The following is a 15,178-nucleotide window of genomic DNA, read 5'->3' as shown; positions in this document are numbered from 1 at the left end:
CCCCCGGTGCCAGTGCCCGGTCCCCCCGGTGCCCCCGGTACCGGTGCCGGTGCCCCCCCGGTCCCCCCGGTGCCGGTGCCCGATGCCTCCTACCCCCGGTCCCGGTGCCCGGTCCCCCCCCGGTGCCTCCCACCCCCGGTGCCGGTGCCCGGTCCCCCCCGTGCCCCCGGTGCCCCGGTGCCGGTGCACTCACGCTCTCCGCGGGCCGTGCAGGGCCGTGGCCGTGGCCATGCCCCCCCCCCCCGCCGCCACCGGGGCCGCGCCCGGGGGCCTCCTTCATCCTCCGGGGCCGGGGGGGGGCGGCGGCGGCGGCGGGGGGGGGGGCGGCCGCATCCCGCCCCCGGGCCCCGGCAGCCTGGGAAATGCAGTCCGGGACCCCGAGACCCCCCGGCCCCCTATGGCCCCTATAGCCCCCATGGCCCCTCCGTGGGCCCCTATAGCCCCCCCATGGCCCCCCCATAGGCCCCTATAGCCCCCTATACCCCCACCATGGCCCCTTATAGCCCCCCCATAGGCCCCTATAGCTCCCTATACCCCCCATGGCCCCCTATAGCACCCCCATAGGCTCCTATAGCCCACTATACCCCCCATGGCCCCTTATAGCCCCCCCATAGGCCCCTATAGCCCCCTATACCCCCTCCATGGCCCCCTATACCCCCCCATGGCCCCTTATAGCCCCCCCATAGGCTCCTATAGCCCCCTACACCCCCCATGGCCCCCTATAGCCCCCCCATAGGCCCCTATAGACCCCATGGCCCCTCCGTGGGCCCCTATAGCCCCCCATAGGCCCCTATGGCCCCCTATACCCCCCATGGCCCCCTATAGCCCCCCCATAGGCCCCTATAGCCCACTATACCCCCCATGGCCCCCTATACCCCCACCATGGCCCCCTATAGCCCCCCATAGGCCCCTATAGCCCCCTATACCCCCCCGGCCCCCTATAGCCCCCCATGGGCCCCTATAGCCCCCATGGCCCCCTATAGCCCCCTATGCCCTCTTATAGCCCCCCCGGCCCCCTATAGGCCCCCCATGGCCCCCTATAGCCCCTCCATGGGCCCCTATAGCCCTCATGGCCCCCTATAGCCCCCCTGTGTCCTCTTATAGCCCCCCCGTGGCCCCCTATAGCCCCCCCGGCCCCCTATAGCTGCCCCATGGCCCCCCACCCCCCCAGGCCGGGACCCTCCCGAGACCCCCCCCCAGATCCCTGTAGATCCTCCCAGACCCCCCCAGACCCCCCAGATCCCCCTAGACCCCCCAGACACCCCAAGACCCCCAAATCCTCCCTAGATCCCCCCAGACCCTTCAGATCCCCCCAGACCCCCCCAGACCCCCCTCGCTCCCCCCGAGACGACCCCACCGGCATCTGGGGAAACTGAGGCAGGGCGGGGGGGGGCGGGGGCCCTTTGCAGCCGCGGCCCCTTTAAGAGGCGGCCGGGTTCCCGCCGGTTGCCATGGCAACGGCCGGTGCTCCAGTTCCCTCCGGCAGGCGGGAGAGGCACGGGTCCCTATGGATCCGGATGGGTCCCTATGGATCCGGATGGGTCCCTATGGATCCGGATGTATAGCCGGGCCCACCCATGGGTGCGCACACGCGCGTGCGGCGCCCCGGCACGCGAACGGGGGGGGGGGGAACCCACGGGAAAACAAAAAAGCAACCCAACCCCCCCCGCCCTTGCACGAGGGTCCTTGCACGAGGGTCCTTGCACGCCGTGCGCGAGGGCCTTGCACAAGGGTCTGCACACCTGGCACCAGGGCCTTGCAGACCTCGCATGAGGCTCCTGCACGCTTTGCACAAGGGCCTTGCACGCCTTGCACGAGGGCTTTGCCCGAGGCTCCTTGCACACCTTGCACGAGGGCTTTGCACCAGGGCCCTGCACACCTGGCGCGAGGGCCTTGCACGAGGCTCTGCGGGCCTTGCACGAGGGGCTTGCACGGGCTCCTTGCACACTTTGCACGAGGGCCTTGCACGAGGCTCTGCGGGCCTTGCACGAGGGGCTTGCACGGGCTCCTTCACACTTTGCACGAGGGCCTTGCACAAGGGGCTCGCACGGGCTCCTTGCACACCTTGCACAAGGGCCTTGCACGAGGGGCTTGCACGGGCTCCTTGCACATTTTGCACGAGGGCCTTGCACGAGGGGCTCGCACAGGCTCCTTGCACACCTTGCACGAGGGCCTTGCACGAGGGGCTCGCACGGGCTCCTTGCACACCTTGCACGAGGGCCTCGCACGAGGGCGGGGGGAGCCCGGCCGCGCGCCTTTCCCGAGGTTCCATTAAATCAGAGCCCGATACCAAAATCTCCGTGGTTTAAGTTAAAAATAAAGAAGAAAACGGAAGAGAATTTGGGGGGGGCCCCCCCCGCCCCCCTCCCCCCCCCGGGGCCCGACGGCAGCTGGGACCCCCCCTCCACAGCCCCCCAAAAAGGGGGGGCGCTGGGACCCCCCCCGGCCTCAACCGGGGACCCCCAACCTCGGGGGGGGGGCACTGGGGACCCCCCCAGCCTCTACTGGGGACCCCCCAATTCGGGGGGGGGGGGCACTGGGGACCCCCCCAGCCTCTACTGGGGACCCCCAACCTCGGGGGGGGCACTGGGGACCCCCCGGCCTCTACTGGGAGGGACTGGGGACCCCCCCGGCCTCTACTGGGGACCCCCAGCCTTGGGGGGGGGGGGGCAATGGGGACCCACTCAGCCTTGGGGGTGGGCACTGGGGACCCCCCCAGCCTCAATTGGGGGGGTACTGGGGACCCCCCAGCCTGTACTGGGGCCCCCCTAATCTCAGGGGGGGGCACTGGGGACCCCCCAGCCTCTACTGGGGACCCCCCCAGCCCTGGGGACCCCCAAACTCGGGGGGGGGGGGGATCAGGACCTCCCCCCCCAGTCCTGCACTGGGGAACTGGGACCCCCCCAGCCCTGGGGACCCCCAAACTCGGGGTTGGGGGGGGGGGATCAGACCCCCCCTCCAGAAAAGGGGGTCCCCCCCTCACAGCTCGATCTCGAAGGTTTTGTGGAGGTCCCCGGCGAAGGGGTTGGGGTTCGGGGGGGGGGGGCTGGGCCCCCAGCGCCGCCCACTGCACCTCGAAAGGGTCCGGGGCCGTTTTGGGGGCGCGGGGGGCGGGGGGGCCCCGCTAACGCCGGGGGGGGGCGGCTTTGGCGGGGGGGCCGGCGGCGCAGAAGATGTTGGCCACCATTTGGGAGGGGGTGGTGCCCACCACGGGCACGGCGGGGGGGTAGGGGCCCCCCGGAATGGGGGGGCCGGGGGGGGCCGGGGGGGCCCCCCCGCCCTGCTGCTGCGCCATGGCCGCCTTGGTCACCTCCTCCAGCCAGCGCTCGGCCTCCGAGGGGGTGCGGCGATGGCGGGGGGGGCCCGGCGCCCCCCTTCCACCCAGGACGCCGGGCCTGCGGGGGGGAGAGAGGGATGGGGGGGGTGGGGGGCAGCCCCCCCCCAAGGCAAGCAGGGACCCCAAAATAGGGGGAGGGGAGAGGGGAGGGGAATGTGGGACCCCCCGGACAAGCAGGGACCCCAAAATGGGGGGAGGGGGCATTGGGGGATGCGGGAGCCCCCCCGGGCAAGAAGGGACCCCAATATATGGGGGGGGCGAGGGGGGGGGGAATGTGGGGCCCCCCCCGGCAAGCAGGGACCCCAATATATGGGGGGGGGGGGGGCTTTGGGGGGGGGCATTGGGGGATGCGGGAGCCCCCCGGACAAGAAGGGACCCCAATATATGGGGGGGCGAGGGGGGGGGGGAATGTGGGACCCCCCAGGCAAGCAGGGACCCCAATATATGGGGGGGGGGCTCTGGGGAGGGGGCGAGGGGGGATGCAGGAGCCCCCCAGCCAAGAAGGGACCCTAAAACACGGGGGGGGGGGCATTGGGGGGCAAAGGAGCCCCCCGGACCCCAAAACACGGCGGGGGGCACCCATGGGTGGCCCCAAGCATGGGGGGGGGGGTGGGACGGCCAGGGTGGGGGTGGGGGGTTACCTGCGAGGCCCCCCCTCGGGGGGGGGGGGGGGGGCGCCGTTGGGGTCCCCGGCGAGGGGGGGGCAGGCGAAGGAGGCGTCGATCTGACTGCAGAGATCGCTGATCCCGTCGCTCGCCCCGGGGGGGCCCGAGCCCGCCTCCGCCGCTGCGGGAAACGGACACGGAGCCAAGTGACCCCCCCCCCAAAACCCCTTTTGCCCCCCGCCCCCCCTACCCCCCCCCAGCCCCTCACCGGGGTCTCGGGCCTGGCCGCCGTCCCGGCGCTGGAGGGTGGAGGGCAGCTCGTTCAGCCGGAGCGAGAGCTGGCGTTTGAAGGGGGAATTTTGCCGGCTGAGGCTGGGAAAACCGCGGAAAGAGCCTTGGCGCACCAACTGCTCCAGCGGAGCGTGGCGGCGGGGGATGGCGCGTTGGGGACCCCCCCCGGCGCCCCCGGCCGCCGCCGCCGGCGAGGTGTTACCGGGCTGCGCCGGGACAGGGGGTTCAACCGGGGGGGCTTCATCTGCGGGGAAAATGTGGGGGTTAGGTTGTTGTACGCCCCCCCCCCCCCCCCAAAATCGCCCCCCCCCCCCCCCCCCCCAGATAAAAAGGGGCTCACCCCGCTTTTTGTCGGAGGGGGCGCGGGAGGCGTCGAAGGCGGGGGGGAGGCCGCACTCCTTCTCCCGCCGCTGCTTGCGCTCCAGGCAGGCGGCGAAGGCGCAGCCCACGGCGTGGCTCAGCCGCTCGCCCTGCGCGGGGACGGGGCGGGGGCGTCAGGGGGGCACCCGCGGCCCCCTCCCCGCGCCCACGGGGGTCCCTACGCCCGCCCCCGAGCCTCCCGTACCCCCCACCCCGGAGCATCCCGCATCCCCGACCCCGAGCCTCCCGCATCCCCGACCCCGGAGCATCCCACATCCCCATCCTTGAGCATCCCATATCCCCGACCCTGGAGCATCCTGCATCCCCGACCCCAGAGCATCCCGTATCCCCGACCCCAGAGCATCCCGTATCCCTGACCCCAGAGCATCCCGTATCCCTGACCCCGGAGCATCCCACATCCCCATCCCTGAGCATCCCGTATCCCCAACCCCAGAGCATCCCGTATCCCCGACCCGAGCCTCCCCTATCCCTGACCCCGCAGCCTCCTGTATTCCCAACCCCCGAGCCCCCTGTATTCCCGATCCCAGAGCATCCCCCATCCCTGAGCATCCCATATCCCCACTCCTGGAGCCTCCCATATTCCCAATCCCAGAGCATCCCATATCCCCAGCCCTGAGCATCCCGTATCCCCGACCCCGGAGCCTCCTGTATCCCCGGCTCTGAGCATCCCGTATCCCCAACCCCGGAGCCTCCTGTATCCCCGGCTCTGAGCATCCCGTATTCCTGATCCTGAGCATCCCGTATCACTGGCCCCGGAGCGTTCCATATCCTCAACCCCAGAGCATCCCAGATTCCCAACCTGGAGCCTCCTGCATCTCCGACTCCAGAGCATCCTGTATCCCCATCCCAGAGCATCCTGAATCCCTGATCCTGAGCATCCCATATCCCCAACCCCGGAGCCTCCTGTATCCATGACCCTGGAGCATTCCGTATCCCTATCCCGGAGCATCTGGTATCCCCGACCCTGAGCATTCCATATCCCCAACTCCGGAGCTTCCCATGTCCCCAGTCCTGGAGCATCCTGTATTCCTGACTCCAGAGGATCCCGTATCCCCAATCCTGGAGCATCCTGTATCCCTGGCCTTCAGCATCCCATATCCGACCCCAGAGCATCCTGTATCTCCATCCTGGAGCCTCCCGCCTCCCCAGTCCTGGAGCATCCTGTATTCCTGACCCCGGAGCCTCCCGTATCCCTGAGCATCCCATACCCCTGACCCCGGAGCCTCCCGTATCCCTGAGCATCCCGTATCCCTGATCCCGAGCATCCCATACCCCTGACCCCGGAGCCTCCCGTATCCCTGAGCAGCCGGTATCCCTGATCCCGAGCATCCCATACCCCTGACCCCAGAGCCTCCCGTATCCCTGAGCATCCCATACCCCTGACCCCGGAGCCTCCCGTATCCCTGAGCATCCCGTATCCCTGATCCTGAGCATCCCATACCCCTGACCCCGGAGCCTCCCGTATCCTCAACCCCAGAGCATCCCATATCCCTGACCCGGAGCCTCCCGCATCCCCCACCCTGGAGCATCCCACATCCCCGCCCTGGATCCTCCCGTGTCCCTATCCCGGCGCCTCCCGTGTCCCTATCCCGGCGCCTCCCGTGTCCCTATCCCGGCGCACGCCCTCGGGAGCCCCCCCGGCCCGGCACCCACGGAATCCTTCAGCGCCAGGAAGCAGTGGCAGATCCAGCGGCGCGTGGTGCCGTCCCGGCAGATGTAGGAAAAGGCTTTGTCGAAATTGCGGTCGGGGGCGCAGAAGGAAACCTTCTCGATGGTCTGGTCCAGCAGCAGGTCCTGGGGGGGGGGGAGGGGTGGGAAAAGGGGGGTGGGGGTCACCCAGGGCCCCCCCCCCCCCCCCCCGGGGACCCCCCCGCCTCCCGCTCACCTTGGTCTTGTCGTCCACCACGCGCAGCCCGTCCGCCGACACCCACAGCACCGACTTCACCGCTTTACGGCCGCTCTGCGAGGGGTGGGGGTCAGGGGGTGGGCGAGGGGCCCGGCGGGGACCCCCCCCCTCCCCGTTCCCGGGTGCCGAGGGGAAGATTCCCGGTTTTCCGGGGAAGTGCTCACCGCCTTCAGCTTCTTGACGGCCTCCTCGCAGACGTGCATCCCCCGCGACTCGTCCACCTCCGCGTGCCCCAGGTACTGCGGGGGGGGGGGGGGGGCCGTCAGGGGGGGACCCCGCGCCCCCCAAAACGACCCTGGCCCCCGCGCCGGAGCATCCTGCATCCCCGCACCGGAGCATCCCGCGTCCCTGGCACCAGAGCATCCCGCGTCCCCACCCCGGAGCATCCCGCGTCCCTGACACCGGAGCATCCCACATCCCCACCCTGGAGCATCCCGCGTCCCCGACACCGGAGCATCCCGCATCCCCACCCTGGAGCATCCCCGCATCCCTGCCCTGGAGCATCCCATATCCCTGACACCAGAGCATCCCACATCCCGTCCCAGAGCATCCCTGACCCTGGAGCATCCCGCGTCCCGTCCCCAACCCCGGAGCATCCCGCATGCCATTCCCAACTCCGGAGCATCCCGTCCCTGACCCTGGAGTGTCCTGCATCCCGTCCCCAACCCCAGAGCATCCCGCATCCCGCCCCAGAGCATCCCGCATCCTGTCCCCAACCCTGGAGCATCCCGCATCCCGTCCCCGACCCAGGAGCATCCCGCATCCTGATCCTGGAGCATCCCGCATCCCGCCCCACAGCATCCTGCATCCTGTCCCCAACCCTGGAGCATCCCGCATCCCGACCCTGGAGCATCCCGCATCCCCGACACCGGAGCATCCCGCATCCCGCCCTGGAGCATCCCGCATCCCCGACACCGGAGCATCCCTGCCCCCGGAGCATCCCGCATCCCTGCCCCAGAGCACCCCTGACCCCGGCGCACCCCGCATCCCGTCCCAGAGCACCCCTGACCCCGGCGCACCCCACATCCCGCCCTGGAGCATCCCTGCCCCCGGAGCATGCCGCATCCCGCCCTGGAGCATCCCTGACCCCGGCGCATCCCGCATCACCCCGCATCCCGTCCCGGAGCATCCCTGCTCCCGGAGCACCCCGCACCCCCGCCCCTGGCGCACCCCGCATCCCATCCCAGAGCACCCCCGCCCCCGGCGCACCCCGCATCCCGTCCCAGAGCACCCCTGACCCCGGAGGACCCCGCATCCCGCCCCGGAGCATCCCTGCCCCCGGAGCATCCCGCATCCCGCCCCGGAGCATCCCTGCCCCCGGAGCACCCCGCACCCCGTCCCCGACCCCGGAGCACCCCTGACCCCGCATCACCCCGCATCCCGCCCTGGAGCATCCCTGACCCCGGAGCATCCCGCATCCCTGCCCCAGAGCACCCCTGACCCCGGAGCACCCTGCATCCCATCCCCGACCCCGGAGCACCCCTGACCCCGGAGCACCCCGCATCACCCCGCATCCCGCCCCGGAGCATCCCTGCCCCCGGAGCATCCCGCATCCCTGCCCCAGAGCACCCCTGACCCCGGAGCATCCTGCATCCCGTCCCGGAGCATCCCTGCTCCCGCAGCACCCCGCACCCCCGCCCCCGGCGCACCCCGCATCCCATCCCAGAGCACCCCTGACCCCGGAGGACCCCGCATCCCGCCCCGGAGCATCCCTGACCCCGGAGCATCCCGCATCCCTGCCCCAGAGCACCCCTGACCCCGGCGCACCCCGCATCCCGTCCCAGAGCACCCCTGACCCCGGAGCACCCCGCATCCCGTCCCAGAGCACCCCGCACCCCGGCGCACCCCGCGTCCGCTCACCCTGACGGGGAAGCTGCAGGCGCCGCGCCGCACGGCCTCCTCGTCCGCCTGCCACTGGTGCGGCCGCGCCGCCTCGGGCACGTAGGCCCCCGCCTTGCGCCGCAGGCTCTGCCGCAGCCTGTGCATCGCTGGCCCGGGCTGCGGGGGCCGCCGTCAGGGGACCCCCGGGCTGGGGGGGCAACGGCCCCCGCGGCGCCTGGGTGAACTGGGGGGGGGACTGGGGAGGCTGGGGGGAGACATCGTGGCTGGAAGGGGACTGGGGACACCATGGGGGGGGCAACTGGGGACACTGGGGGGAGACATTGTGGCTGGAAGGGGACTGGGGACACTGGGGGGGCAACTGGGGACACTGGGGGGAGACATCGTGGCTGGAAGGGGACTGGGGACACTGGGGGGGGGCAACTGGGGACACTGGGGGGAGACATCGTGGCTGGAAGGGGACTGGGGACACCATGGGGGGGACTGGGGACACTGGGGGAGACATCGTGGCTGGAAGGGGACTGGGGACACTGGGGGGGGCAACTGGGGACACTGGGGGGAGACATCATGGCTGGAAGGGGACTGGGGACACCATGGGGGGACTGGGGAGGCTGGGGGGACTGGGGACACTGGGGGGAGACATCGTGGCTGGAAGGGGACTGGGGACACTGGGGGGCAACTGGGGACACTGGGGGGAGACATCGTGGCTGGAAGGGGACTGGGGACACCATGGGGGGGGACTGGGGACACTGGGGGGGACTGGGGACACTGGGGGGAGACATCGTGGCTGGAAGGGGACTGGGGACACTGGGGGGCAACTGGGGACACTGGGGGGAGACATCGTGGCTGGAAGGGGACTGGGGACACCATGGGGGGGACTGGGGACACTGGGGGGGACTGGGGACACTGGGGGGGGACTGGGGAGGCTGGGGGGGGAGACTGGGGACACTGGGGGGAGACATCGTGGCTGGAAGGGGACCAGGGACACCCTGGGGGGGGACTGGGGACACTGGGGGCGGGCATTAGGACAGGGGGGGACAAGGGGTAATGGGGGGGGCTCAGGACACTGGGGGGTACTGGGGGCACCGTGGGGGGACTGGGGACACCATGGGGGGGAGTGGGGACACTGGGAGGGGGACTGGGGGGACTGGGGACACTGGGGGGAGACATCATGGCTGGAAGGGGACCGGGGACACCATGGGGGGGACCAGGGACACTGGGAGGGGGAACTGGGGACACTGGGAGGGGACATTGGGACTGGGGGGGACAAGGGGTAACGGGGGGGGCTCAGGACACTGGGGGGACTGGGAACACTGGGAAGGGGACATTGGGGCTGGAAGGGGACCAGGGGCACCATGGGGGGGGGGGCTGGGGGGACTGGGGACACCGGGGGGTCATCACGGCTGGAAGGGGACCGGGGGCACCCTGGGGGGGGCCGCGCCCCTGGAGGGGCTGGGGACATTTTGGGGGGGTCCCGGGGCCACGGGGGGGGCCCACGGGGCGGGAAGGCGGCCGCGGTCCCCGTGGGAAGGGTCCCCTCCCGCCCCCCCCCCCATCCCCAGGCCCAGGGGGGGAGCCCGGCAGCGGCACGCGGCGCCCCCCGGCCCCCCCCCGCCCCCCGTGGGGACCCGCCGAGGGACACGGGGCCCCACGCGTGTCCGTGTGTCCGTCCGTGCGTGTGTCCGCCCCCCCCCCCCCTTACCCGCCGCCGCGCCCGGGGCTCGGCCCCCTTCGGCCCCGCTCGGCTCCGTTCGGCCGCGCTCGGCTCCCTTCGGCCACGATCGGCTCCGGGGCTGTGGCTCCGGGACTGCACGCAAGCGCCCGTCGCTCCCCGCCCACCTCATGCATATGTAAATGTAGCCACGCCCACACAGCCCAGCCGGACACGCGCCTCGCCCACTCTGGCCACGCCCGTCTCATTAATACGCAAATAAGGGCTAACCCCGCCCCACACGGGGCAGAGCGAGCGGGGCCAGCGCGGCCCCGCAGCCATTGGCTGGCGGGCTCATGAATATGCAGATTAGCCACACCCCCTCCGGGCTGTCCCCCCCCCATCCATCTGCTCCCCCCCTGCAAACAGCCGCCCCAAAAATGGGATCCCCCACCCCAAAACCGGGACCCCCCACCCCAAAATTGGGATCCCCCACCCCAAAACCGGGACCCCCACCCCAAAACCGGGACCCCCCACCCCAAAACCGGGACCTCCACCCCAAAACCGGGACCCCCCACCCCAAACCCCGGCCCCCCCACTCCAAAACCTGGCCCCCCACCCCAAAACCGGGACCCCCACCCCAAAACCGGGACCCCCCACCCCAAAACCGGGACCCCCCACTCCAAAACCTGGACCCCCACCCCAAAACCGGGACCTCCACCCCAAAACCGGGACCCCCCACTCCAAAACCGGGACCTCCACCCCAAAACCGGGACCCCCCACCCCAAAACCGGGACCCCCACTCCAAAACCTGGACCCCCACCCCAAAACCGGGACCCCCACCCCAAAACCGGGACCCCCCACTCCAAAACCTGGACCCCCACCCCAAAACCGGGACCCCCCACTCCAAAACCGGGACCTCCACCCCAAAACCGGGACCCCCCACCCCAAAATTGGGACCCCTCACCCCAAAACCCAGCCGCCCCCCCCCAGGACCCCCCCACCCCATAGGGGAAGGGTCCCCCCCCGCTACTCCCAGCACCCATTTTGGGGTTGATCCATCCTTTATTGGGGAAAAGGGGGGGGGGGGGGGGAACAGGCTCAGGGTAGGGGTCCCCCCGCTTGGCCGGGGGTCCCCTTGGGTCGTGGGGGGTTCCCCGCCGTTTGGGGAGGGTCCCCACAATTTGAGGGGGGGTCCCAATAACGGGCGTAAAGCTCCTCGAAGAGGCGTCGGCAGGGGACGCGGCCCCCGAGGCGGGCGCAGGCCAGGAAGGCGCCCGCCATTTTGCGATGGAGGGAGTAGGTTTGTTCGGGGGGGGGGGCCAGGCGATGCCGCAGCATCACGGGGAGCAGCGCCTGCACCCGCCGCGCCGTCCCCTGCCCCCCGAAATCAAAGGGTTGCCCCCCCGAAAAAGCTTCGCCCAGGATCATGACGGCGTCTACGTGGGCCGCCTCGAACGCCTGCGACGGGGAGGGGGACGGTGAGGGAGGGGGCACCCCTAAAATTAAGGGGGGGGGGGGGGTCCGCGCCCCCCGCGCTCCTCACCTTGGTCTCGAAGCCCGTGAGGAATTTGAGGTCTCGGGATTTTTGCAGCACTTTGGGTCGGTCGCCATCGGCCGCCGCTCGGATCACCTGGGGGGGGGGGGGGCGGATTTTGGGGAGGGGGGCACGGCTTGGGGGAGATTTGGGGGGGCTATGGGGTACGACCCCCCCCCCGCACCCCCGTGCACCCCGTACCTCGATATAATGATCCGTAAACTCCTTGTCGAAGGAGCGGCTCGCCCCGAAATCCAACAGAGTCACCTGGGGCGGGGGGGGGGGAGAGGGGCGCTCAGGGGTCCGATTTGGGGCGAGGGGGTCTGGGGTTTTATTTTGGGGGGGTGGGGGGTGGGGGTCTGTACCCCGGGGACCCCCCCAAAACGCTCACCCTGTGCCGCTCGGCGTCGTAGAGGAAATTCGCCCAGTTGGGATCCGTCTGCATGAAGCGAAACTCGAAAAGCTCCCGCAGGCAGAGGCGGAGGAGGTTGGCGCAGATCTGGGGGGGGGGACACACACAGAGAGGGGTTAGGGGACAAGGGTGGGGGGCACAGGGCCCCCCCCCCCCCCCCCCCCCAAAAAAATTTGGGGCTGCCTCACCTGGTCCCGCAGGTCCTGGGGGAGATCCCGGCACCGGTCGAGGGGGACGCCGCTCCCCAGCTCCATGGAGAGGACGCGGGACGCCGTCAGCTCCTCCACCACCCGCGGCACCGAGAAAAAGGGGTCGTCCCGCAGGAGCTGCCTGGAAAAGGGGGGGGGGAGGGGGGAAGCGGGAATGGGGACCCCCCCCGAAACCCCCGGCGCCCCCCAAAACCCCCTGCCCCCCCCCCCCCCCCCAAACCCCTACCTGAAAGTCCGGGCGCAGTCGGCTTCCCGGCGGTAGTCGCATTCCCACTCCAGCTCCCTCTGCAAGACCTGGAGGGATTTATCGGCGAAGAGACCTGGAAAACGGGGGAAAAAAACGGATTTAGGGACACCCCCCCCCCCCCCCGGCAGGATTTGGGGGTGTCCCCCCCTCTCTTCTGGGGGAGTCGGGGTCCAGCTCACCCTCCGGCAGCGCCACGCTCATTTTGAGCAGGGAGAGGAGATTATCCACGTCGCTGCGGATGCTCTGGGCGATCCCGGGATACTGCGGGAGAAGCAGGGAGCGGGGATATCGGTGGGGTAGGGGGATCGGCGGGGGAGGGGGGCCCCCCAAAACCCCCCTTCTGGGGTTCACCTGGATCTTGACGGCCACCTCGGTGCCGTCCCGCAGCACCCCGAGGTGCACTTGCCCGATGGAGGCGGCGGCGAAGGGCGTCTCCTCGAAAGCCGCCATTTTCTCCCGCCAACCGGGGCCCAGCTCCTCCGCCAGCACTTGCTGCGGGATTGGGGGGGGGGGCTCAGCTGAGACCCCCCAAACCTGCTTTCCTGCCCCCCAAAACCCGGGGGTGGGGGAGCGGTGACCCCCCCGGACCCTAAAAAGCGGCTCACGGTGGTCTGCCAGCGCGGCATGAAGTCGGCGCTTTGCCGGACGCGCTCGAAGATCCGCTGCAGCTGCGGGCTGAGGAAGCTGGCGTCTGCGGGGAGGCGGGGGGTGTCGGGGAGCCGGGACCCCCAAACCCCACTCCCAGAGCTGGGGAACCCCCACATCCCCCCCCCAACCCCAGCCCCAGAGCCCTGGGACCCCCAAACCCCACCCTGACCCCAGCCCCAGCCTCCTGGGACCCCCAAACCCCCCCCCCCGAGCCCTGGGACCCCCAAGTCTCACCCCAGCCTCCTGGGACCCCCAACCCCCCCCCCCCCAGAGCCCTGGGACCCCCAAGTCTCACCCCAGCCTCCTGGGACCCCCAAACCACACCCCAGAGCCCTGGGACCCCCAAATCCCCCCTGACCCCAGCCCCATCACCCTGGGACCCCCAAACCCCACCCCAGTCCTCTAGGACCCCCAAATCCCCCCTGACCCCAGGCCCCACCTCCTGGGACCCCCAAATCCCCCCAACCCCCAGCCCCATCACTCTGAGACCCCCAAACGCCAACCCCAGCACCCTGGGACCCCCAAATCGACCCCCAAATCCCAACCCCAGCACCCTGGGACCCCCGAATTCCCCCCCCCCAACCCCATCCCAAAGTCACCCCAAGGCTGCTCTGCCCCCCTGGGGGGTCTGGGGGGGGCCCTGAGGACGGATCCGGGGAGGCCCCCCCACCTTGGATGCTGAGCATCTGCCCCAGCTTCAGGGCGGCCCCCCGCACCCGGCAGAGCGTGGCCACGATCCGCTCGGCGTTGGCTTCTGAGAGGAGGGGGCTGGAGTCCAGCAGGGAGCCGGCACCTGGTGGGAGGGGGGGGACACACACGAGCCCAGTGAGCCCCCCCCAAAACGGGGGGGACTGGGGGGGCCCCCCCCAATGTCTACTCACCCCCGGGGTTGCCCTCGCCACTCAGCTTTGCCCGTGCGGCCTGGGCCAGGGTCCCCACGCCGAGCCCCACGGCCAGTCCTGGGCGGGGGGGGACACGCACGTCAGAGGGGAGGGCACAACAAAGGGGGGGGGGGACACAGAGCAAGGGGGGGGACAAATCAAAGGGGGGGCACAGAGCAAACGGGGGGGACACGGCAAAAGGGGGGGACAGCAAAAGGGGGAGGGGACACAGAGCAAAGGGGGGGGGACAAAGCAGGGGGGAGGGGCGCAGAGCAAACGGGGGGAGGGCACCCCAACGCCCCCCCCCAGCCTGACCCGGGGGGGGGGTCCCAGGGCCGCCCCGTACCTCCGAAGCTGGCCAGCCGCCCCAGGCGGGACACGGGCACCCGCCGCTCCCGGGCCCTCTCGCTGAGCTGTGGGGACACACGGACACAGAGGTTGGGGGGCGGTCCCGGGGGCCCCCCCGAGGCCGTGCCCCCCCCCACACACACACTCACCGCCTGCCGGGGGGGGTCCGGGCGGCCCCGGGCCTCCCGCGCCCGCCGGGCCTCCTCGGGTGTGAGGCCCCGCAGGGCCCCGGCTCGGTGCAGCCCCCGCAGGGGCACCGGGCGAGCAGCCGCCATGGGGGCAGAGGGGCTGGGGTCACCGGGGGGGGTCAAAGGTCACAGCCCCCGGTGGGGTCAAAGGGCAAAGGGGCGCCCGGTGCGCTCAGCCGCGCTCGTCTTCGCCCCTCTCCGCGCCATCCCGCCGCTTCCGGGTCTGCGGCCACGCCCCTCCCCGGTCCACAGCCAATGGGAACGGGAGGAGGGGCCGCGGAGGCCGCGCCCACGCTGGCAGCGCATGCGCAGAAGAGCACCCCAGCCCCGCCCACCGCGCCTGCGCGCTTACGGCCCCCGCCCCCCCCCCCCGCCCTGGGGACCCCCAAAATCCCCAGGACCCCCCCCAAGACAGCATAGCCAACAGTGGGGACCCCCCCGACCCCCAAGGGGACCCCCTCCCTCCTCCCAGGGTCACCCAAACCAGCACTACCCCACCCAGGACCCCCCAAACTCCAGGAGACCCCCTCCCTCCCCTCAGGGACCCCCCCAACCCCCCCCCAAACCAGCACTAACCCACCCCGGGACCCCCCAAACCCCAGGGAGACCCCCTCCCTCCCCTCAGGGACCCCCCCAAAGCCCCCCCAAACCAGCGCTAACCCACCCCAGGACCCCCCAAACCCCAGGGACCCCCCCAA

General features: G+C 71.3%; 2 protein-coding genes across 4 annotated transcripts; both read right to left on the bottom strand.

The window, feature by feature from the left end:
- Positions 1–3,124: 3,124 nt before the first annotated feature.
- On the bottom strand, positions 3,125–10,233 carry NUMBL (NUMB like endocytic adaptor protein). Its single transcript, XM_087729647.1, has 9 exons — positions 10,062–10,233; positions 8,381–8,518; positions 6,685–6,759; positions 6,500–6,574; positions 6,268–6,408; positions 4,574–4,703; positions 4,211–4,477; positions 3,979–4,123; positions 3,125–3,395 (listed from the first exon to the last, which is right to left on the bottom strand). The coding sequence occupies exons 2-9, from the start codon at positions 8,504–8,506 to the stop codon at positions 3,125–3,127; spliced, it is 1,230 nt and encodes a 409-aa protein (XP_087585773.1). The 5' UTR covers positions 8,507–8,518; positions 10,062–10,233.
- An 828-nt stretch (positions 10,234–11,061) lies between these two features.
- Positions 11,062–14,861, bottom strand: COQ8B (coenzyme Q8B). Of its 3 annotated transcripts, XM_087729662.1 has the most exons (13): positions 14,442–14,855; positions 14,291–14,357; positions 13,945–14,022; positions 13,734–13,856; positions 13,021–13,106; positions 12,767–12,907; positions 12,595–12,676; positions 12,395–12,488; positions 12,148–12,289; positions 11,939–12,046; positions 11,749–11,814; positions 11,557–11,643; positions 11,062–11,471 (listed from the first exon to the last, which is right to left on the bottom strand). In XM_087729662.1, the coding sequence occupies exons 1-13, from the start codon at positions 14,565–14,567 to the stop codon at positions 11,112–11,114; spliced, it is 1,560 nt and encodes a 519-aa protein (XP_087585788.1). In that variant the 5' UTR covers positions 14,568–14,855; the 3' UTR covers positions 11,062–11,111. The 3 variants fall into 3 exon arrangements, with proteins under 3 accessions (XP_087585788.1, XP_087585789.1, XP_087585790.1); XM_087729663.1 differs by lacking the exon at positions 11,749–11,814 and having other exon boundaries at positions 14,442–14,861; XM_087729664.1 differs by lacking the exon at positions 13,945–14,022 and having other exon boundaries at positions 14,442–14,860.
- Between the last annotated feature and the right edge of the window lie 317 nt (positions 14,862–15,178).

Source organism: Nipponia nippon, unplaced genomic scaffold, assembly GCF_047370975.1.
Source record: "Nipponia nippon isolate SJK-2023a ecotype South Korea unplaced genomic scaffold, ASM4737097v1 scaffold_46, whole genome shotgun sequence".
Lineage (NCBI taxonomy): Eukaryota > Metazoa > Chordata > Aves > Pelecaniformes > Threskiornithidae > Nipponia > Nipponia nippon.
The sequence above is the reverse complement of the archived record's forward strand: the minus strand, read 5'-3'. Positions and strand labels throughout refer to the sequence as shown.

Coding starts and splice junctions, on each gene's coding strand:
- NUMBL (XM_087729647.1), bottom strand. CDS start 8,506: ATGCACAGGCTGCGGCAGAGCCTGCGGCGCAAGGCGGGGGCCTACGTG. Junction 4,478..4,573: donor CCCCTCCGACAAAAAGCGGG/GTGAGCCCCTTT, acceptor TTTTCCCCGCAG/ATGAAGCCCCCCCGGTTGAA. Junction 3,396..3,978: donor CCCGAGGGGGGGCCTCGCAG/GTAACCCCCCAC, acceptor TCCCCCCCGCAG/GCCCGGCGTCCTGGGTGGAA.
- COQ8B (XM_087729662.1), bottom strand. CDS start 14,567: ATGGCGGCTGCTCGCCCGGTGCCCCTGCGGGGGCTGCACCGAGCCGGG. Junction 13,857..13,944: donor TGGCGAGGGCAACCCCGGGG/GTGAGTAGACAT, acceptor CCCTCCCACCAG/GTGCCGGCTCCCTGCTGGAC. Junction 12,677..12,766: donor AGGTGGCCGTCAAGATCCAG/GTGAACCCCAGA, acceptor CTTCTCCCGCAG/TATCCCGGGATCGCCCAGAG.